General features: G+C 45.7%; 1 protein-coding gene across 2 annotated transcripts in view; it reads right to left on the reverse strand.

The window, feature by feature from the left end:
• Positions 1-22722, reverse strand: part of PRPS2 (phosphoribosyl pyrophosphate synthetase 2) — a 48527-nt gene extending 25805 nt beyond the window's left edge. The window contains exons 1-2 of one of the 2 annotated variants that reach the window (XM_078064517.1): positions 22703-22722; positions 3421-3604 (exon numbers count right to left, since the gene is read on the reverse strand). In XM_078064517.1, the coding sequence (XP_077920643.1) occupies positions 3421-3525 (105 nt within the window). In that variant the 5' untranslated portion in view covers positions 3526-3604; positions 22703-22722. Of the gene's footprint in view, positions 1-3420; positions 3605-11131; positions 11343-22702 lie in introns of those variants that run through there. The other variant, XM_078064516.1, reaches the window with a different exon arrangement.
• Between the last annotated feature and the right edge of the window lie 1191 nt (positions 22723-23913).

Consider the following 23913-nt stretch of genomic DNA (forward strand, 5'->3'; position numbering starts at 1 on the left):
GACTTCCTGTCACATTCAAACACTACCTGGCCCTTGGCCTACCTAAGCAGGGCACAGAGGGGGAAGAAAGGTTTTCCCATCATTCTGGGTCTCACCTCAGCCCAGTTACTGATAAACGTAGTTTGCTCACAGGCTCAGGCCATTTCTCTTAAGCACTTACTTAATCCCTTGTTACACTCACTTCAAGAGGGAGATTTCACAGAGGTAAGAAGCCAAGTGAAGACACAACCAGAGGCTGGAGGGATGTGGCCTCAAGCGAAGGAACGAGGCAGCCTCCAGAAGCTGCGGAGGCAGGAAGGATCCCCCCCTAGAACCTCCAGACCCGCCTGGCTCTGCCACACCTCGATTTTTGACCTCTGGCCTCCAGAACGGTGAGAGACATTTCTGTCGTTCTAAGCCCCCCGGTTTAGTCATTTATAAAAGCAGCTCCAGAAACGGAACACAGCCCTCCAGCATTCCTTCTCCGCTCATCAGTTTTCTCTGACAATAAGCCACACAATTTCTGCCCTCAGGCCTCCCTCTGCTGCTATCTGTGCGGCCTCTCAACCCCGTGTCCACCTCCCTGCTTCTGTGCTGTTGACAATGAACGTCTTATCTCGTCCATCAGCAGTTAAGTCTGGAACTGTCTGATGGGGGTTAAACACTAAAAACAGCTACCAGCTTGTTTCCAAGAAACACACTTAGAGCAAAGTGATTCAGAAAGAGCGAAAGGAAAGAGAGAGACAGGTGCTCAAAACGGCCCGAACGGAATACCCGCCCAAGTGTGCGACACTAGGAAGCAGGACAGAGAGCTGGTGGGAAGCCACCACCCCACAGAGCAGGTACCCCCGTGGGAGAGGACCTCTGTACAGCGGCAGGGGGCACTGCTGGTGGGAGGCAGGTCCGCACGCAGGGCCAGGGCCAAGCAGGGCTAGTTTCCCTGCACCCCGAAGACTTCATTAGGAATAAACATGAGCAACGAAGTTTGAAAATACCACCTTGGAAACAAAGGTGACTGCAGACTGGATACTTGCAAACGAAAGCCGTAGGAGTCACCACTGGTTATCAGTTAAGGAGAAGTTAGGGCTCCCCTCCCTAGGCCGCTGGGCCTGGGACAGGGACCATGTAACAGCAAAAGGATATTCAGTTACTCAAGAAGATACAATCCACTGCCTATCTGAGCACCAAATGCAAAAGTTACTACAAGTGAAAGGAGAACCTGATGGCAAATGACAGAATACAGAATTCGCTGAGCCTCTTGCTACACGGAAGAGAAAAGAGCACAATCATCATTGGCTTCTTTAGGACACAGACAAAAATGAAGATGTTCCACAGTCCTATGACACACACGAACGGGACAAGAGACTGTGCTGATGGGACAAAAATAAATGGAAATTTTGCAGCTAAAAACGCACAGAGAACTTTCCAATCAAGTTAGAATAAAAAATGCTCCATAAATAACAAGGCGGAGGTCATATGCTTCACAGCAGTCTATGTGACCTAAGGTTTGGGCTGCCCTTAGCTGTATCTAAATCACCAAGTGATACATACACACAGTCGCAGAGTCACACCCCCTCACACGCACGCACACCCGATCACCCAATCAGGGCTCTAACGCAAGGGCTGGCCAGCTGGCCTACGGACCAAATCCAGGCAGCCGCTTGCTTCTGTACTGCTCGTGAGCTATTAATGGTTTTTACATCACTAAATAGCTGCAGGAAGAAATCAATCAAAAGAAGAACATTTCACAGCATGTGACAATGATATGAAACTCACATTTCACTGTCCATACATAAAAGTCTCATCGGCATACAGCCACACCCATCATTTACATATCGTCCGAGTCTTTGAGATACACCAGAGCTCAGCTGCTGCCACAGAGACCCTACACCCCTTTACAGAAGTTTGCCGACCCCTTCTAATCTATGCAGGGTAAACCATAACTCAATTGCAGAATGGGAGTTCTGGAGATCAAATTTCTAGTGAGAAATTAACTGACAGCTGTGTTCAGCATGGGGTCTGGAACCACACCTGAAGAGGCATTAAAATTTAGGGGGGCCTTGGTATAGGAATTCAAATTTATAAAGGGATTTTTTTCATATAGGAGGGAATTTTGTGTGCTGTTTGGAAATGTGTGTTGTCTCAGAAAATGAATTAGGGAGATAAACAGAGGTGTTATCGGGGGGAACTTCTGTCATGTTTAGTCATGTCACAGAACAGCCATGTGTCTTGTCAACTGAAGGATTCATGGAGAACCTGATGAACATCTATCTATCCATAAGACCTAAAGCAGGTAACAGCTTAAGAGCTGATGCCTATCGTGGTTTGAGTGATATCCCCCCAAAACTCATCCACCCAGAACCTTGGAATGTGACCTCATTTAAAAAGAAGGTGTTTACAGATCGAACTAGGGTAAAGATCAAAATGAGATCACTCTGGATTAGGATGGGTCCTAATCCAATGACTGTCCTTTTTTAAAAAGAGGGAAGCACACACAGAGACAAAGGGAAGGCAGCCATGTGAAGAAAGAGGCAGGGATGGGAGTGATGCTACCGGAAGCCAAGGAATGCCAGGAGCCACCAGAAACCAGAAGAGGCAAAGAAGGCTTCCCCTCCAGAGTCTTCATAAGGAGTGCAACCCTTGTTTTCTGATGCCTGGCCCCCAAATTGTGACAGAACACGTTTCAGTTGTTTTCAGCCACCCTGTTTGTGGTCATTTGTTACAGCAGCCCTGGCGAACAAATACAATCCCTCCCAAGTTCCCCTCAAATTCCAACTTCTCTGAGCTTTCTCGAAGGAAAGGACTATTTTAATTTCTTCTAGAAAGGCACACAGCCTCACATAGTGCTAGTGTGGCTCAAAGAAAAAGTCAACAATATTAACTTCGTTCTTCTGGAAAGGTTAAAAAGAGGTAATGGTGTATTTTTAAAATGAAATTGTTTACCTTGAGAGACCTGCAGATTCATATGCAGTTGTAAGAAACAATTCAGAGATCCGGCTGTGCCCTTTACCCAGTTCATCCTCGTGGTAACATTTGCAAAACTAGAGTACAGACTCACAACCAAAATACGGGCATTGATCCAGTCCAGTGATCGGATTCCACTTCCCCAGTCTGACGTACTCACTGGGGAGTGCGGGGGGGAGGGGCGGGTGTGGGTGCCTTTCGTTCTATCCATCACCATAAAGATACACAACAATTTCATCACCAGGGCTATATGCTATCCTAATACCTACAAACATATGCCTTGTCTGTTTCTATAAATATGAACATGATGGCAGGTTCAAAGACAAACCTTTGAAAAGCCAAGATGAGAAGGCTTCTTTCCTCGATCATTAAAATAGAAAGCAAACATTTTCCAGATATCCTGAGCTAATATGTGAGGGGGAAAAACCATAGATGTTACCCCAGAGCAGTTCTGCCAACAGGACACAAGTCTCATACCTTGTCCTTTTTATCCTGTCGCGCGTACGGAAAACAAGGGATCACGGCGGTCACCCTGGATGACGACGCGATCTTGCAGGCATTGATCATGATGAGGAGCTCCATCAGGTTGTCGTTGATTTCCCCACAGCCACTCTGGATGATGTAGACATCTTCGCCCCTCACGCTTTCACCGATCTCAACACTACGAAAAGAAAAAGGCCATCCGCTAACAGTAAGATACGTCTGCGTCTTGGAGGTCCCCTGGAGCCCCACCGGGGGCGGGGGGGTGAGGATTCGCCATACAGCGGTGCTCGTGGCTATGATTTACCACAAGCAAAACGGGCAAAGGGAAAAGGTGCGAGGAGCAACCTCCGTGGGCAACCAGGTGCAAGCTTCCAAGAGTCACCCTGCGGTGGAATGGCACGGGTCGGGCTTCATCCCCCAGCCACGTGCCGTGACAATATGTCCTAAATGCTGTCCACAAGGGAAGCTCATCGGTGCCCAGGCTCTTACTGGCGGGCTGGTCACACGGGCTCATCTGCCTGGCACGGACCAAAATCCCAGACCTCCAGGGGTTCCACCTTAACCACACTGTGCAGTTAGGTAGAGCGAGCCTTTCAAACACAAGGTTCCCAAAGGCCAGCTGAGGACCACCTCGCAAACTGAACTTTTTCACATAGGAGGGGATCTTACATGCTCGTCAGAAATGTCTCAGTCTTGCTATATTAACTTCTTTCTGCTAAATAGTATACTGAGTTTTATTTTTATTGAAGTTACATATACACACTGCTTAAAAAATTCTAGTCATTCTGTAAACCTTGTAACAAACATTTCAGAGGCAACTTTCAACTCTTGCTATGGTTCTCAGGCATTTATCTTCAAGTCTCCAATTCGTACGTTTCTATTGCTTCATCTTGAGTTTTCATTTTAGGCATCAAGTGTTGACTTCTTGCTATGAAGATGAGGACGTAACTATCCCCACACCACGCCCCCCATCGCCCGCATCCCCTGCAGCCTTCTGGTCTCCCACCATCCCAACACAGATCAATCTTCTAACCAAACAGGACGGCCACTTTTAACCCTGTAAGTGCTATTCAGAGCTGAGCCATAAAGCAAACTTAAATCCAAGATTAGATTTCCCTCTTACACATAACTTTTGGTGATTTGTTGTCCCTGGAGTATACTATCCTACCTTTTCACCTGCTAAGTTTTCTAAGTAGTGAATACAAATTCACACCAAGTGTGATCGCCAGCTCGCTGGCTTGCCCGTGTCGTCTCCCGCCGCTGGTTAACGCGGGATCTCCTTCTGCCTCTGCACAGATGCCCCCCGGGGAAGCCCACCACCCCTCCCCCGCACTCAATTTCCCACTTTCTGTATCCTCTTTCTTGCTGTACTTCTTTGTTTTGCTGGTTGGCATCCTCCAGTAGCTTCTGGAGAAAGAGTAAAGAAAGAGGAGCTTCAAAAGTCTTTGAAAATTGCACGTCAGAAAATTTGTTTTGGGCAGAGAATGCTGAGTGTTCAACATGAGAGCAAGCCAGCCTATCCCTGGCATGTGCCTTCCGGCGGAAGAAAAGTGAAATAATGCTGTGTGCTGGGGCAGGTCCTTGCCAGAGTAGGGCCAAGAACCAAGGAGACCTTCAGCTCTGCTACAACGTTGTTCCAATTGATACATTAGGAACAACTGGAGCATAATATGAATTCTGCATTTGCTTCCATACCACCTTTCATCCTGAGATAAGAATGCAGAAAACCACTGCACCCAGCTGAATGGAGCCACTCAGAACTACTCTGCACATGCGCGCACACTCCCCACCAGCACCACAGCCACACCCATCCACATGTGGTATCACCATTTTCCACACAACTTCAGATCACCCTCCCTCCATCGCCTCACAAGAACCAAAAGCTACAGCCCTTCCAAGACCCACTTCCCACAAGGAAGCTGTAGGTCTTTTTCAGTGGAAAGTGCCATACTTACTACAGTGTTTGTTATCTTTTTTAAAGGTTTATTTATTTGAGAGAGAGAGAGAGAGAGAGAGAGAACGAGCAGGGGGGAAGGGCAGAGGGAGAGGGAGAAGCAGACTCTCTGCTGAGCACGGAGCCCGATGTGAGGCTCGTCCCAGGACCCTGGGATCATGACCTAAGCCAAAGGCAGATGCTTAACGGACTGAGGCACCCAGGCGCCCCACTATCTTTTAAACCTGTAATAGTATGTGTAGTGTTTTACCATTTCTATTATATTCCCATCTTTTTAAAATAAGTTACTGAAGAAGTTTGAGTACTGTGCCCCCAACCCCAGTTTTCCCATAAACCCTGTGCTTTTTATTGTATGATTTTGCATAGCATGAGGATTGTTAGGAAAGCGTATGTCACATTACAGTAAGACGGACTATAAATGGGCTCACCCTAAAAAGAAGTATAACGAATCTTATTTTAAAATTACAAGATAGGTACATAAATAATTACCCTTATCTCTTCTACTATGAGAAGCCAATTATACCCAATGATACTGTTTTATCAACAGAGCGAATTATTTCTAAAACAACTTTAAAATGAGTCGACATTTTGGATACCATGCAGTAGTATGCCGAATTACCAGAAGCTTCTATCCAACTTCAACTAGAATAATTAGAACACAAAAATGAAGTTTTTCAAGGCGAACTGATCTGAAAATGAGTTTTGGTAACAGTGGGTCTTATTTTTCTATGTTCTCTGCTATGAATGGAAGGAGTACAATGCCACCCTCAGGATGAGACTGACAGAATTCTATATGCTCCCTCCTATTTTGAGTTCTAAGGAGCTAAACGTAATTCCCTTGTGAACAACTGTGGAATAAAGTCGATTTGGAAATCGCAGTTATTATACAGCAATCTGCAACCAACAAGGTGAGAATGGTCCCCACAAAGAGGTCTATGTCCTAAGCCCCAGAACCTCTGAGTATGTTAGTTACATGACAAAGGGGAAAACAAGTGGGCAGACAGAATTAAGGTTATTGATCAGCGGACCTTAAAATGGGGAGACTTCCCTGGATTATTCAAGTTGGCCCGATGCAATCACAAGGGTCCTTAAAATGGGCGAGGAAGACAGAAAAGGGCAGAGAAAGAGATATGAGGTCTGAAGCAGGGTCGGGGAGGTGCTATATTGTTGGCTTTGAAGCTGGAAGAAGAGACCAAGGACTGCGGGCAGCTTCTCCAAGCCGAGAAAAGCCGGGGAATGGCCTCTCCCCTAGGGCCTCCAGAAAGGAATGCACCAACCCGCAGCAGACTTCTGACCCACCCAGCTGAGATGCGGCAGTACCACGGGGGACATGGGCCTGCCAAGCCGGCACTATTCACTATCTGGCCTCTTACAGAAAAAATTTGCCAGCCTCTGAGGTTATGACTGTTTATCCCCCAAGACCTGCTTCTTTGGCCTATTTTTCTTCAGGAACTTCAGTCCCCTTATGATTAGCAGTCCAGCAGAGGATGGAAAAGTCCTATCACCATGGCAACTTTTCTCCCCAAAGCTATTCCTGCTTCTACTCATAAAAATGATCACGACTGATCTTTCTTGTAGGGTCTTTTAAAAATTGTGGCCAGAAGGCAGCATCCTTTTGCTGTTCAGATGGAGAATCTTCACAGATCCCAAAATAAGGCAGATGAGTTTATGTGACTCAACAATGAACGGGTGTGGTAATTAAAAGATGGCTGCAGACACCTTAAAACTTTTCCCATCAAAAACTGGAGTCTAGGGGCACCTGGGTGGCTCAGCTGGTTAAGCGTCTGCCTTCAGCTCAGGTCACGATCCCAGGGTCCTGGGATTGAGTCCCACATTGGGCTCCCTGCTCAGCGTGGAGCCTGCCTCTCCCTCTGCTCCTGCCCCCTTCTCGCACTCTCTCTCAAGTAAATACATAAAATCTCAAAAAAAAAAAAAAAAAGTAGTAGTGGAGTCTAGGGGCACCCAGGTGACTCAGCTGGTTAAGCAGGTTAAGCATCCGACTCTTGGTGTCGGCTCAGATCATGATCTCAGGATCGTGAGATTGAGCCCCGCGTCGGGCTCCACACCCAGTAAGGAGTCTGCTTGAGATTTTCTCTCTCTCCTTCTGCCTCTGCCCTTCCCTTGCTTGCTGGGAAGCAAGCTCTCTAAAATAAATAAATTAATAATAATAAAAAAAGGGGGTGCCTGGGTGGCTCAGTCGTTGGGCATCTGCCTTCGGCTCGGGTTGTGATCCCGGGACTCTGGGATCAAACCCCGCGTCGGGCTCCCTGCTCAGCAGGAAGCCTGCTTCTCCCTCTGCCTCTGCCCCTGCTTGTGTTCCCTCTTTCACTGTCTCTCTGTCAAATAAATAAATAAATAAAATCTTAAAAAAAAAAAAAAAAGTGGAGTCTCTGCTCCCCTTCCCTTGGATTTGGGAGGATTCTGCTTGACAATGGAAGTGACAATGCACCAACTTCAGGGCCCAGACCTCACCAGACTGGCAACTTGCACTTCCTGTCTTCCATGCTATAAGGAAGCTCAAGCAGCCCCGTGGAGAGCTACTCAGGTTCCTGACCATGCTGCCAGGCAAAAGCCAGCACCGACTTACCAGCCATGTGAGCAAGCCATCTTCGAAGCAGACCCTCCAGCCCCAGTTAACTGTCCCAGATGCCATCACACAGGGCGCTGCCCAAACTGTAGGTTTATGAGTCAAACAATTGCTGTTTTAAGCTGTTAAATTCTGGGGTGATTTGTTACACAACAGAAAACCAAAACTTTGGGTCTTTCAGTACAGCTAACCACTCTGTGGGCAGTTTAACTGACCAGAATAAAATGTTACAACAGACTTTCAGACACCTTCATTGTGGGATTTCAGTGGTCTACAGTGAAGCTGGTGCAGACATCTCTGTGCATATCTAAAATGATTCGCAGGGGCGCCTGAGTGGCTCAGCTCATGATCTCAGGGTCCTGGGATGGAGTCCTGTATCAGGCTCTACACTCAGAGGTGAGTCTGCTTGTCCCTCTCCCCCTCCCCCTGCTCGTGCTCACTCATGCTCCCTCAGTCTCTCAAATGAATAAATAAAATCCTTAAAAACAAACAAACAAATAAATCAGTAAAATGATTCAGAGATGGAAGGGAAAATCAGGAGGCCCTGTGTCTGATTAAGTGGTGTTTTAAAAGTGGGGAATGAGGGACACCTTGGTGGCTCAGTCGGTTAAGCATCTACTTTCGGCTCAGGTCATGATTTTGGGGTCCTGGGATCGAGCCCTGCATCGGGCTCCCTGCTCAGTGGAGAGTCTGCTTCTCCTCTCCCACTTCCCCTGCTTGTGCTTGCGTTCTCTCAAATAAATAAAATCTTAAAAAAAAAAAAAGGGGGGGGAGTGAGGGGGGAGGGGCGCCTGGCTGGCTCAGTTGGAGAAGCATGCTACTCTTGATCTTGGAGTTCTTAGTTTGAACCCCACGTTGGGTATAGAGATTACTTAAAAATCAAAACCTTAAAAAAAAAAAAAAAAAGGGAATGGAAGGAGTGATGACCAGGAGACATCAAAGCAGATTTCTGGTTCTGGCTCGGGGGAGAGGTTCAGGAATGGGCCTCTTACATGAACTAAATAAATTTTCTCTTCCTTTTACCCCGTTTCTCATCTCTAGGACCACACAGTAAAAATCAGATCATAAGTACAATACCTAGTACAGAGAGGACTGTTTGTAAAAATCAACCTCTGGACCTAGACAGTTCATGGGAAAGAAAAGTCAGGAAGCTAACCTGTTATATTCTAAATAATAAAAACATAACGTTGGGCGCCTGGCTGGCTCAGAGAGCATGTGAGTCTTGATCGTGAGTTCAAGCCCTTCCTTGGGTGTAGAGATTACTTAAAAAACAAAACAGGGGTGCCCAGGTGGCTCAGTCAGTTAAGCGTCCGACCCTTAATTTCATCCCAGGATCTCAGGGTCCTGGGATTGAGCCCCGCATTGGGCTCTGGGCTCAGCTCAGCTCAGAGACGGCTTGAGATTCTTTCTCCCTCTGCCCCTCCCCCTGCTCACGTGAGCTCTCGAGCACGCTCTCGCTCCCTCTAAATAAATAAAATCTTTGAAGAGTGAATTGTTAAAAAAAAAATTAAAAAACAAAAACAAAATAAAAAAACACAATGTAACTATACAAGCAATTCCCAGACTTCATTTGAGCAGAAATCCAACAATGACTTCGCAAAGGACTTCTGAGCTAGATTAACTACGCTCCAGCAGTGAAGGATGGCGCTGCACCGGGAGAACATGGAAGGGCAACATATTTGCTTTCAAAATCCACCTCACCCAGAAATTTCTCCTCTACTTACACGACGCCACCTCCTGAACAAAAACTATTATCCCACTCTTAACAGCTACTCAAACTTGAATAGGACTGGCAAGGTATTACAACATTCAAACCTAGCTACACTATCCTTTTCCAGAGCCCCCCACCATGCTTCCAGACTTCTGTATTAAACTCTGCAAAGCGGAAATGTCTGGCTCAAGGACTCCTGGCAGGTATAGTACCTGTTACTCCCTCACAAACGTTTCTTCACTTACATTAGCAACAGGGCTACGTATGTATACTGATTTCCCACCTGGAAGAAGGGCTTCACAGATCCTATAAAGCTGACTCAACAAAACACCATCGTCCCCATATGTATGAATCTAACTCCTCAGTATCTAAGACATTTTTGACTAATCCAAAAGTCATCAAGGTTTTCTTCTACAAAGGTTTAGTTCTAGGCTTTACATTTAAGTCTACGATCCATTTCAAGTTAAGTTTTGAAACGGTGGGAAGTCTAGATGGTTTTTGTTGCCCTTTTGGCAGCTCACACCGATTGTTCTAGCACCACTTGTTGAAAGTGTTGGTTGCTTTGGACTTGTGCCAGATATAGAAATGATCAGTAACTGCGTACAGTGCTGGACACTTAAGGGAGAGAGCTAAAAAGGAGACCCACTTGAAACTGGTCAAAGAGCTTTGCGGACTCAGGCAGGTGGAAAACGGAGCCCTGTCTCGATTCGGGGGGGGGGGGGGTGGGCGCCGGCTTGACCTCACGGAACGGAGACGACCACGGCTCCCGGACCTGAGACACGGGTGGCAGTTACGCCGGGCCAGGGCCTTGAGGCAGAGAAATGAGAGGAAGCCCACGGGAACCAGCACGTGCGCTCTGGTGCTCTGGCGCTCTTTAAACCCTCCGCACAAACACCCCCTCTGCTCAACCCAGAGATCCGCGCCCAGGCTGCTGGGGAGTCACCTGCCAGCTTTGAAAACGCAGATTTCCACCCACCCCCCCACCCCGCCCTGCCCGCGGGATCCGAAGCTCCGGGGCTGGGAGGGGAAGCAGCTTTTTGAACGACCCCAGGTGAATGCAGTGCGCTGCCGGGGCTGGGGACGTGGGCGGAGCCGTCCCTCGCACGCCCGGGGTTTGGGACCAGCCTGGAGGGGACGAGGAAACCGGACGAGCACAGCCAGGGGCGTCCCTCGCCGCGTGCCCGGCACCGAGGCGGTTCCCGCCGGCCTGCGCCCACCTCTCCTCGACGCTGTGACCGCCCCGAGGTCGCCCTTCCGGGCCAGGGGCCGCCCTCCTCCGCGTCTCCCGGGCGCCGCAGCGGTGGCGCGGAGGCCGCGTCGTGGCCGTCCCGCCCCGGAAGGGGGAGCGGGCGGCCGCGGAGTGGTCCCGGGCGGGCGACGGTCCCCGCCCGGCCCCGCAGCCGCGCGCCCAGCGCCCTCCCCGGCCCGGCCCGGCCGCCAGCGCGGCCCCCACCTGGTCTCCTGGTTGCTGAACTTCTTAGTGACCACCTTGCCCAGCTCCAGGCCCAGCCGGTCGGCCACGCGCTGGGACAGGTCCTGGTGCGAGCTGCCGCTGAAGAGCACGATGTTGGGCATGGCGGAGGCGGCGGTGGCACCGGAGGCTGCGACGCGAGCGGGAAAGCGCGGCTGTCGACCAAAGGAGGAGCGGAGTGGAAGGGAGCTGGAGGGGGCGGAGTCGGGGCAGGGCCCGAGGGGGCGGGGCTGGGTGGAGCTGGAGGGGGCGGAGGAGCGGGAAAGCGCCGCGGCGGGACCGGGAGGAGGAGGAGCTGGAGGGGGCGGAGCTGGGGGGAGGAGGGGCTGAAGAGGGAGAGCTCTGGGCCCCATTTTTGACCTTTCTGCCCTGCCTGGAGAGGGAGGGCCCATGGACCAGCCTCACTGGGCACCGAGGGAGGTGCAGGAAGAGGCGACGGACGTGTCTAGCAACCAGGAGCTGCCCCCCCCACCCCGGAATACCCCCAAACCCACCGCAGACGACTGGTGTGCAACTACAAGGGTCTCTCAAACTGTGGCCCGCGGGCCAGATCCACAGCGCTGCCTTTTCGTACCAGAGACCTAAGCATTGTTTTTACACATGAACATTTGCGATCTGTGTGATCATGGCTGTACTACGTTCGCAACCCAATTAAGAAAAATAGTATCCCCTTCAAAAAACAAAATAACCCTCTCCTCTCATTAGTAGGTGTGTACTGCAAAAAGTTGTACTAAATTATTATGTTTTGTCAATAAAAATGTGAAAATTTGTTTTCTCTCGTTATGTAAGTACCCACATAATAACCTCTCCATTTTGCTTTGTGGCTCACAAAGCCTAAATTATTTACTATCTAGTCCTTAGCTAAAATTCGCTGGTGCCTGAACTACAGAATGGCCCTGTGTCCTTGAAAAAGCCGCAGTGCCGGTGGCCATCTGAGCCCTGACCACAGATCGAGGGGCAAGGTTGCTCTCCATGGTGATGGTGAATTGGATCAAACCAAGGCCCCTCCAGCTTCCTCATTTTTAGGTAGTCATCAGGCCAGTTTCGCAAACTTCTTCCCTGTTGAGTTCTCAAAGGCCTGACCCCGGGAACCTCACCCCCAGCGCCCCCACTCCCCCCAGGTGGTCCTGTGCCCCCCCCCCCCCGCCCCCCACGGCTCTCCATAGCCCTGGAGCCTCTCCATAGCCCTGGAGCCGACTGCCTTCCCCTCTCTCCCTGCAGACCAGAGCAAAAAAGATTTTCTCAAGCAAATGCAGTCCTGGAGCCAACCCCTGGGCACAAATCAAATGTAGGGGAAAGGAATGTATTATGTGGCAACGGAGGACCCGCGTGTTAGTGATGCGGGCCAATTTAATGCTTCTCAATGGCAACAGATTAAACAGGTCAGATAAATGGCTGGGTTTTACCTAACATTGCCAAGAATTGGCCCTCCATCCACACAGAAGGCTACTTGCAGGCGGGTTGTAGCCCAATGTAAACTGACTCCTATTATTGGGATTTGGGGGATTCCTGGGATTATTCATGTAATTGGGATTTTTCATCTGGGCCCATGTACTTTTCAAATTTGATTACCTAGCACATCAAGTGTTTCTTGAAACTCCTGAATCGGTTCGCTTACCAAAAAGCTGTCCAAAAGCACCAATTCTGGCAGCATTTCTGCCCCTTTTTCATTCTTCCTGGAGATGTGTCTGTGCTCTATTATTAAAAAAGAAAAAAAAAACCCAACCCTATTTGCAGTGATTTATTATCTATGTGTTTTACAGTTAATTACCATAGCAATGAGATTTATACTGATACTCAAACATATGTCTAAAATTTTTATTGAATGAGTCTGCTAATGTAATTATTTTTAAACTCTCCTAATAAAATTTTCTACTAACAATATTACTGTAATTTTTATGTCCTTAAAATTTTTCTCATAGACAAGCTACATACATGTTCTTTTCGGGGGGAAAGTGGCTTCTCATTAGCATGGCAGGGCCATGGTCTTCGCTAACAAAACTGATAGACTCTATCATACAGTAGAAGTTAAAGCCCCTGGTCTCTGAGAATGTTAATGGTTGGGGATTTGGAAGCTAGGGTTGAATCCTCACAAACCATGACTTCAATACTACCAGGGAGAAGCAAGATCTAGGTGGGGGCAACTAAGAAAATGGTTGTTGGCTCAACACTTTGATGAATTACTAGGCTTGAATGCTGAGGGTAAACAAGGAGAAATGTACCACTGGGATCATCTAAAATCATCATGAGTAGCAGACTGCCCAGAAAGCTGTCACTGGTAAATGTTTAGGCTTTAAAGAACAGTTGTAGGTGATTTCATTTAAGTGCAAACACTTTCTCTCTGAAGCCCTTTATCTTTGACCCAAAGGACCCAGGTTGTTCTGACAAGATCTTGGTCTAGAGCAGGTTTCTCAACCCTGGCACTACTGACATTTGGGCTGGGTAATTCCTTGCAATGGTGCTGTCCTGTTCATCGGAGGATGTTTAGCAACATCCCTGGCCTCTACCCACTAGATGCCAATAGCACTTCCCACCGGTTGTGACAACCGAGTCTCTGCAGACATCGCCAAATGTCCCCTAAGGAGTAAAATCATGCCAGCTTGAGAACCCCTTGTCTGAACGAACCCCTGTCCCTTTCCTCCACATAGACCTTTCCTCAGGGCTCTTTGGGCTTCCTCACAGAATGGCTGCAGGGTTCCAAGAAGGAAAGTCTCAATGAGCAAATACTTATCAAGCCTCTGGTATTATCAAATTTGCCAATGTCCCACTGGTCAAAGCAAGTTATGTGGCAAAACCAGCATCGGTATGGTATGGGACCACATATGGGCGTCAATACTAGGTCCGCCAGTCCACCAATGGTCTACCACAGTGTACTTCTTGGACAGAATGTGGAGTTGAGGGAGCCTCCAGGAAAATGGAACACACGTACAAAGACTCAAGACTCAGGATGAATTGAACATATGCCATACGTATATGTGATCTCAGAATTTGGACATATTGTAAAATATTCATTATTTGAAGATAAAATGTTAGGGGAGAAAATAAGGTATTTCCTTTGTTGGCTTCTACCTTCACTGACTCATCAATAGGGCTAATATGAGAAAACACTGATTTGAGTTCGTGAACAGTTTCTCATCATGTATTCCGCACATCATTTGGCCAAGATCTTTGTATATAGTTAGAGCCCTCAATATTTGCAGAATGAATTTATTCCCAACTATCCTAGGGCTGAGAAATGGAAGAAATGGCCCAAAGTTGCATGGCTAATAAAAGGCAGCAAAGGAATCAGAATGCAGGCCTTTGAACTCAGTCCTTTTCTCTCCAGAACGGTGCTGTCCGAAAGAAGTAAAACGCAAGCCACATACGTAATTTACATTTTTTGTAGCCATATTTAAAAAGAGTAAAGAGAAACCAGTGATGTTATTTTAATGACACACTTTATTTAACCTAATATGTCCCAAATGTTATCACTCCTACATGTAATCAATATAAAAAAAATTAATGAGATGTATTGCATTCTTTTTTTGCTCATATGAAGTCTTTGAAATCCAGTGTATACTTTACAACTACAGCACATCTCAGTTTGGACTCACTGTATTTCCAGGGCTCAACAACTACCTGTGGCTAGCGGTTGCTATGAGAACAAGGAGCTCTAGAACATTGGTTCTTTTTATTTTATTTTATTTTTTTAAAGATTTTATTTATTTATTTGACAGAGAGAGAGTTAGCGAGAGCAGGAACAGAAGCAGGGGGAGTGGGAGAGGGAGAAGCAGGCTTCCCGCCAAGCAGGCTCCCTGCTGAGCAGGGAGCCCGATGTGGGGCTCGATCCCAGGACCCCGGGACCCTGGGATCATGACCTGAGCCGAAGGCAGACGCTTAACCGACTGAGCCACCCAGGCGCCCCTAGAACATTGGTTCTTAAGAGCAGTGCCAAGACACCCTGATGCAGCCGTTCGATTGGGTGTTTTTCTTAGGAGTGTGGCAAATAATTGCTAACCGATTATAAACTGCTAGAGTTTATAAATAATTTACTTTAAAATGCAAGTTAAAATAAATACAAGTTTATTAGTGACATTTTCACTCATCAAGTTTTTTTCTGATTTTTATTTCTATATCATTTCCTTTTATTTTCTATCATTTAAAGAAAAAAAATTTTAATAGAGAAGAGTAGAATTAACATCCATAAACCTATCACCTAGATTTAGCAGCTATCAAAATTTTGCCAGATTTGGTGTGCCTGGGTAGCTCAGTCGGTTAAGTTCCCGACTCTTGATTTCAGCTCAGGTCATGATCTCAGGGTGGCGAGGTCGAGCCTCTTGTGGAGCCCTGTATCAACCCCCACATCGACCCCTACATGGACCCCACCCCCCACCGTATCCAGCCCCACTCAGTGGGCTCAGTGGGGAGTCTGCTTCCCTTCCCCCCTCCCCCACTGCCCCTCTCCCACTTTCATTCTCTCTCTCTTAAATAAATAAAATGAATCAAAAAAAAAATTGCCATATTTGCCTCATCTGTTTCGTCTGACTAAATTACAGTCATTTTATATTCACCTCTAAATTCTTTAGTCTGTGTCTATAAAAAGATAAAGATATCACACCATATATAAAAAGTAACTCAAAATGGACCAAAGCCCTAAATGTAAGAGCTATAGCTGTGAAATTCTCAGAAGAAAAGGTAACCCTTCATGACCTTGGGTTAGGCAACGATCTCTTTAATATGACACCAAAAGCACAAGCAACAGCAACAACATAAATAGATAAACTAGAAATCAAACTTTTAAACTTTTGTGTTTCAAAGGATACCATCAAGAAAGTAAGGACAACCCAAAGCATGGGGGAAAATGTTTGCAACTGATCTGATGAGGGAACTATATCTAGAATGTATAAAAAATGGCCATAACCCAATGAAAGACAAATAATTTATAAAATGGGCAAAGGAACCTGCACATGGATGTTTATAGCATCTTTATACATAATTGCCAAAAACTGAAAGCAACCAGGATGTCCTTCAGTAGGTAAACGGATAAACTATGATACATCTAGACAATGGAATATTATTCAGTACTGAGACAAAATGTGCTATCAAGCCATAAAAAGACACACAGGAACCTCAAATGTATATTACTAAGTAAAAGAAGCCAATCTGAAAAGGCTACATAGTGTATAGTGTATGATTCCAAGGATGCGGATGTTCTGGAAAAGGCAAGACTAAGGAAACAGTAAAAAAAAAAAAAAAAAAAAAAAAAAGATCAGTGGTTGCCAGGGGTTGGGGAGAGGGAGGGATGAAGAGACGGAGCACAGAGGATTTTCAGCACAGTGAAATTACCCTGTATGACGCTACAATGGTGGATACATGTTGTTATACATTTGTCCGAACCCTTAGAATGTACACCGCGAGCGAACCCTGACGTAAACTATGGATCTGGGTTGATAGTAATGTGTCATTGTTGGTTCATCATTTGTAACAAATGTGGTACAGGGTGGTGATGGTCAGGGAAGCTGTGCTGTGCGTGGAGGCAGGGGGTATATGGATGGGAACTCTCTGTACTTTCCACTCGATTTTGCTGTGAACCCAAAACTGCTCTTTTTTTTTTTTTTTTTAAGATTTTATTTATTTATTTGACAGAGAGAGAGACAGTGAGAGAGGGAACACAAGCAGGGGGAGTGGGAGAGGGAGAAGCAGGCTTCCCGCAGAGCAGGGAGCCCGATGCTGGGCTCGATCCCAGGACCCCGGACCATGACCCGAGCCGAAGGCAAATGCTTAATGACTGAGCCACCCAGGCGCCCCCCAAAACTGCTCTTTAAAAAAAAAAAACCAAAACACCAACAAAGTACATTTAGAAATAAAAAAAAGAAAAGAAGCAAAGGATCTGAATAGATACTTCTCCACAGAAGATATACAAAGGGCTAACAAACACATGAAAAGATGATTGATCAGCATCATTAGCCATCGGGGGAAAAGCATATGAAAACCACAGTGAGATACCACTTCATATCCACTAGGATGGCCATAATCAAAAAGACAGGTAAGACAAATGTTGGTGAGAATGTGGAGAAATTACAACCCTCATTCACTGCTGGCGGGAATTGAAAATGGTGCCACTGCTTTGGAAAATAGTCTGGCAGTTCCTCAAACAGTTAAACACAGAATTACCATATGACCCTGCAATTTCACTCTTAGGTGTATAGCCGAAAATTGAAACCGGGTGCTCAAATAGTTGACATGAATGTTCATAGCGGTACTATTCACAATAGTCAAAAGATAAAAACAACCCAGATGTCCATGAACTGATGAGTAGCCAAACAAAATGTGATGCCTCCACACAATGGAGTATCATTCAGCCATAAAAAGGAATAAAATTCTGATACATGCTATGACGTGGGGAACCTTAAAAATAGTATGCTAAGTGAAAGAAGCCAGTTACCACAGAGGACCACATATTGCTTGATTCCATGTTCAGAATAGGCAAGTCTATAGACAGAAAGTAAATGAGGTGTCGCCAGGGGCTGGGGGCTGGGGGCACTAGCGGGTGACGGTTAAGGGGTGTGGGGTTTCTTTTGGGGGTTATGAAAATATTCTAAAGTTCTAAAATGGATTGTGGAGATGGATGCACAACTATGTGAATATACTAAGAGCCATTGAATTTTGCACTTCAAATGGGCGAATTGAATGGTACATAAATTATATCGCAGTAAGAGCGGTTCAAAAAAAAAAGATAAGGACATTTTTCTTGGGGCGCCTGGGTGGCTCAGTGGGTTAAGCGGCTGCCTTCGGCTCAGGTCATGATCCCAGGGTCCTGGGATCGAGCCCCACGTCAGGCTCCCTGCTCAGCGGGGAGCCTGCTTCTCCCTCTCCCTCTGCCTGCCGCTCTGCCTACTTGTGCTCTCTCTCTGTCAAATAAATAAATAAAATCTTAAAAAAAAAAAAGGACACTTTTCTTCATGATTCCAGCACCACGATCACATCTAACATATTAACATGTCATTGTCCTGCTATCAGTCATACTGAAGCTGATCACTGGTTTAAGGTGGTGACAGCCTGAGTTCTCCACAATAAGGCTTTCTACCCTACAAAATGCTAGTTTTCCAGTTCTATCATTCCTTCCTGTCTACAAACACTAGCTGGAATTCCTCAGTAAAGAAGAGCTTAAAAAACAAAAAAAAAAAAACAAAAACAGAAGAGCTTCCCTTCATCTTCTGGGGCTCCTTGGTTACCCCAAAATAGAGTTCGTACTGGAAATGCAAGACAAAAGTTTCATTTTCTTTCCCTTTAATAATCAATCTTCAGAGAAAGGGGTTTGGTGTCTAAATGCTACCTCCCACTAAAAGGGACCAGAGATCCTTGTGGATTTGGTAGATCCAAGGTCTGGGGCAGGGAAGGGACAATGTGAGCCAGGACATCTTGCCTCAGCTATATCAAAGACAAGGAGGAGTATGTCCAGAGGATAAAGAAACCAGCTTGAAGGAGTTGCTACTGATCAAAGGTAGGACAGTGTGAACAGCAAAAATTCGTGGAATGATAATTGCCTGAAATGTACCAAATATGTTAAAATCAATGAGTCTACAATGACACTCAATTAAATGAAAACCAGAACAAAACAAAGAGAAGTAAACCTCACTTGAACCCAATGAAGAGGAATATTAGACTAAGTCCTTTCCATGAAAATTGGCCATTAAAGAGTAAGCTTTCTTGAGAGGCAAAGTGCAGATGGAATTAACTGATTTCTTGGGTAGTTACATATCATCTGATGCTTTCCATGTAGGTCAGATCAGTCACTTCTGGAAATTAGATCAAAGATAAAGGCTCTGGTGCCCTCAGTGGGCTTAAGAGAGCTAGATACAGCACACATAATTCAAGCAGAGGAGTCAAAGGCATGGAATTCCCAACCGGGGTGTGTAGATAGGAGCATGAGGAGGTTTTACAGCGGTGGAGCTGGAAGCTTCTTAAATGGGATACACCATTTGCATTGTTGTGAGAAGGTGGGGTAATGTTCTGATGAGAGGAGCAACAGGGTCAGTTAAACTGAGCTTCATTTTAGTGTGAGCCAAACTGACAGAGTAGAGGGTCTAAATTAAGTAGGGACCAATAAGAGCAAGTTACTGCAGATCCTTTCTAGAATAAGGTAGCCATTGAGAGAAGGAATAATGATATTAGACCTGTATATAACACTTACTACATGGCAGACCTTCACAGCAACCCTATGTAATCAGTCTTATTACTCTCACCCCCATTTCACAGGTAGAGAAACTAAGGAACAGAGAGGTTAAGTAACTTATCCGAGGTCACACAGCTTCGTAGTGGAGCCAGGCAGCTTTACCTACTGCCTCTTACTTCATTATGTAAGTGGGAGCAGTTGAAGAAGGCTGTCTATTTTGGATCAATGTGGTCTATAAAAAGAGTACTTCTTCCTTATGTTTCCTGCTCCTAAATAATCCCAGTAACACAATTTTGATAAAGATTATCCCACCCACCCAACATTTTTTGGAATGTTGTTGGAATAACTCCAAGCATGATCCTGGGCTTTCTTATCTTCTTTGTTCTTTTTATAAGCTCTCCTTACCGTCATCTAGGCCCATGACTGAATCCCAATGACTTAATATACACATTTATATCTCCAGCTCCGATCTCTCTCGAGGGCTAGGCTTGAACATCCAACTCTACAACAGGGGTCGGCAAGCTAAGGCCAAATCCTGTTCACAGCCTGTTTTGTAAATAAAGTGTTACACAATCACACACTTATCCATTGCCTCTGGCTGTCATTGTCTATGGCCACAAGAACAGAGTTAAGGAGGTGGGGCAGAAATCAGGTGGATTTAGGGGCGCCTGGGTGGCTCAGTCGTTAAGCGTCTGCCTTCGGCTCAAGTAATGATCCCAGAGTCCTGGGATCGAGCCCCTGCATCGGGCTTCCTGCTCGGCGGGAAGCCTGCTTCTCCTTCTCCTACTCCCCCTGCTTGTGTTCCCTCTCTCACTGTGTCTCTGTCAAATAAATAAAATCTTAAAAAAAAAAAAAAAAAAGAAATCATGTGGCTTTAAAGCCTCAGTATTTACTGTTTGGTCCTTTACAGAAGAAGCCGGGCCTCTCCAATGAGAAGTCTTTTTTTTTTTTCCTCCAGCTTTACTGAGATAAAATTGACATGTAACTTATGTACGTTTAAGGTGTACAAAGTGTTGATCTGATACACTTACGTATTGCAAAATGATGACTACCATGGCATTAGCGAACTCCTCTAGCATGTCACATAATTACCATTTCTGTCTTGTGGTGAGAACAATTAAGATCTACTCTCTTAGCGACTTTCAAGTAGATAATACAGTATTATTAACTGTAATCACCATGCTGTACATGAGCTCCCCAGAGCTGGTTAATCTTATAACTGGAAGTTCGTACCCTTTGACCAACACCTCCCCATTTCCCCCACCCCATGGCCCCTGGTAACCACCACTCTGCTCTGTGTTGTTCTGAGTTTGGCTTATTTATTTTTAATTTGTTTAGTAATCCCTACACCCAACGTGGGGCTTGAACTCACAACCCTGAGATCAAGAGTTGCATGCTCCACTGACTGAGCCAGCCAAGCACTCCTTTGGCTTTTTTAGATTCCATACAGTATTTGTTTTTCTCAATCTGGCTTATTTCACTTAGCATAATGCCCTCAAGGTCCATCCATGTTGTTGAAAACAGCAGGATTTCCTTCTTACTCGTGGCTGAGTAATATTCCACTGTGTGTGCACACACAAGCACACACACATCTTTTTTCTTTCTTTTTTTTTTTCTTTTAAAGATTTTGTTTATTTATTTGAGAAAGAGCGAGAGAGAGCGCGTGCATGAGCACGGGGGTAGGGGCAGAGGGAGAGGGAGAGGGAGAAGCAGACTCCCCGCTGAGCAGGGAGCCCAATGTGGGACTCGATCCCAGGACCCTGGGATCATGACCCGAGCCAAAGGCAGACGCTTAACCATCTGAGCCACTCGGGTGCCCCACACATCTTTATTCATTCATCTGCTGATTTGATGCTTCTCCTCCCAACAACCCATTCTTCCCTCTTTACATAGCTCCACTAACCATCCAGTTGCTCGAGTCAAAAATACGTGAAGCATCCTTGATCCTGACCTTCCCACTGCTTTTCATGTGCTGAGACTGTCGGTTCTATTTGCAAAGTCTCGATCCAAGCCTGTTCACTTCTCTCCATGTCCATGGCCACCAGCCAGCCCCAGCATGGACCTCCTCCACAGTATTTTCATATCTTAGCCTCCTCCAGCCCCTTTCCACACAGCAATCAGAATGATTTTTTAAAATCAAACCTATTTGTATCATGTCACCCACCTGCTTAAAACCCATCTATGGCTTCCGATGCTACTTGGAACTGGGCTGTGCTTAATCTGCCAGCTTCATGTGCCCTTCCCTCACTGACTTTCAGCTTCTCTAGTCTCCTGCCTAAAACACGTGTAAGTCTTCTGGCCACAGGACCCTTGCATATGTGCCTTCCTCTCTCACAAAGCTCTTTCCACTGGCTCCTCCATCACAGGCTTGACTCCTTTGATCTCTTGGTCTCAGTTTATAAATGTCATTTCTTTAACCTCCCCTCAAACCACAGGTCTCCTTCCTCTCCCACCGCCACTCCAGTTTCTCTTTTTCTCATTGCTCCCTGTGTGGGCTGCCATCATAGCATTTATCCTAATCTGTAATTATCATCTCACTGCTTTTATGTGCACATCACCTCTCTGTTCCATTAGTAACTAGACTGTAAGTAGCACAAAGTCAGAGATTGGGTCAGTCTCGGTCACAGCTTTATCCTCAGAGTCCAGCACAGGGTTTGGCCAGAGAGTATTTTCAGCTTTGCCAGCTGTAGGGTCCCTGCCACAAATACTCAAGTCTGCTGCAGCACGAAAGCAGCCACACGGGGAAGCCAATGCACACGGCTGTGTTTCAGTAGAACTCTATTTATGGGCACTGCAGTGTAACTGTCGTCTTATTTAATGTGTCATGAAATATTATTCTTTTGGGTTTTTTTTTCTTTTTTTTTTTTTTGCCTCCAACCACTTAAAACTGTAAAAACCATTCTTAGCTCAAAGGCTGTACAGAAGCATTTGGCCATAAGTAGTTTGCCAGCCCCTCATCTAGCACATTGCTTGGCAGATTCTCCCAATTTTTTTCTTTCCTTTCTTTTTTTGGAAATAAAGAAGACATGCAGGGAAGAACTTAAAAATGAGAAACGTTCTCCAAACAATACTCCTTAAGTGTGCATTCAGAGAGGACGCAACGCATGGTTAGACACAAATGTGATTATTTTGCAATTGACATGATCCATATAGACGGCAACCAAAAGTCCCTTCATCGCTCGGCAGCTTCCGAAAGATCCACTTCCCTCTGTGTTGTGCAGACACGGCCACTCTCGTAAATACCAGTGATAAAATAGGAATTAATATCAAGTGACCCCTAGAAACTTCTTAGAGAGATGACGAATAACTCAACAAAACATGTCTATCTGATCATTATATAATACGGGACACACACACACACACACACACACACACACCCCAAAGCTTTCCAGTTTTACCATTGGCTTTTTGTTCCTCTGGATTCTGAATTGCCCCAACCTCTTCTTCTCTTTCACCAGAACACGGAGACCCCTTTCCTTGGAGGAGCGGGTCTTGACCACGAGAACAGCACCCAAGTCAGCGATGCGCATGCTCCGTTGACTCTTGACTCTTGACGCTGTTCTTTACACCGCCAGCCATTCTCGGTTCCCACTGCCATTCAAGTCATCAGAACTGTGATGCTAAAACGATTTCTCTTTGTTCTCCTGCGCTTTTGTTCCTCAGGCTCAGAGGTGTCCGTTAAAGAGACTGTTTATGCCATATAATTAATTTAGCAAAGGTAGTGGGGAAGTGTTGAGATCAATGATTCCTCGTGTTTATTAAAAAAAAAAACCCTTTATTTAAAAAAAAACTGTTTCTTTCTTTCTATAAAGAAAATGAATAATTTTTGAAACAAAGAAAATCAGTAATTTTTGAAAACTTTTTTTTTCTCCAACATAGAACTCTAAAGGGGGTGAAAGAGTTCAGAATGTACTTTTCTGAAGATTTATCATATATAAGAATCTGATTTACAAGCACAGCTTTTTAGCAAAAAAATGTTCCTTTCTCTGAATGCCAACTTACGACAACGATCTACATATCAGTTCTCAAAAGCATGATGTGATTTTCTTGATCTTTTTTTTTTAAAGATTTTATTTATTTATTTGAGAGAGAGAATGAGATAGAGAGAGAGAGAGCATGAGAAGGGGGAGGGTCAGAGGGAGAAGCAGACTCCCTGCTGAGCAGGGAGCCCGACGCCAGACTCCATCCTGGGACTGCAGGATCATGACCTGAGCCGAAGGCAGTCACTCAACCAACTGAGCCACCCAGGTGCCCGATTTTCTTGATCTTTTGAAAGAAGAATAATGTGACCTTATTCAGGCTTGAAAAAGTCTCAGCTCATGTGTCTTTGGGGAAAAAGCCACGCTTAGTAAATTATTAACCCCACTGGCACTCCTTCAAGGTTACGCTATCATAGGTAAGAGAGGGACTGTAGCCAAGATCATGAATTTTAGTTCAAACACACTCCTCTGGAATATTTAGACCCTTAAATTTCAGGTGCTTTAAATTCAGTCAATAGAATATATTTAATAAACACCTCTACTGAGTGAAATACAAAGCATTGGGTATAAATCATCTCAGTTTAATATAGAAAAAGGTTGCTCATGAATTCCTTCATTAACGGAAACCC

This window comes from Halichoerus grypus, chromosome X (genome assembly GCF_964656455.1).
Source record: "Halichoerus grypus chromosome X, mHalGry1.hap1.1, whole genome shotgun sequence".
Classification (NCBI taxonomy): domain Eukaryota; kingdom Metazoa; phylum Chordata; class Mammalia; order Carnivora; family Phocidae; genus Halichoerus; species Halichoerus grypus.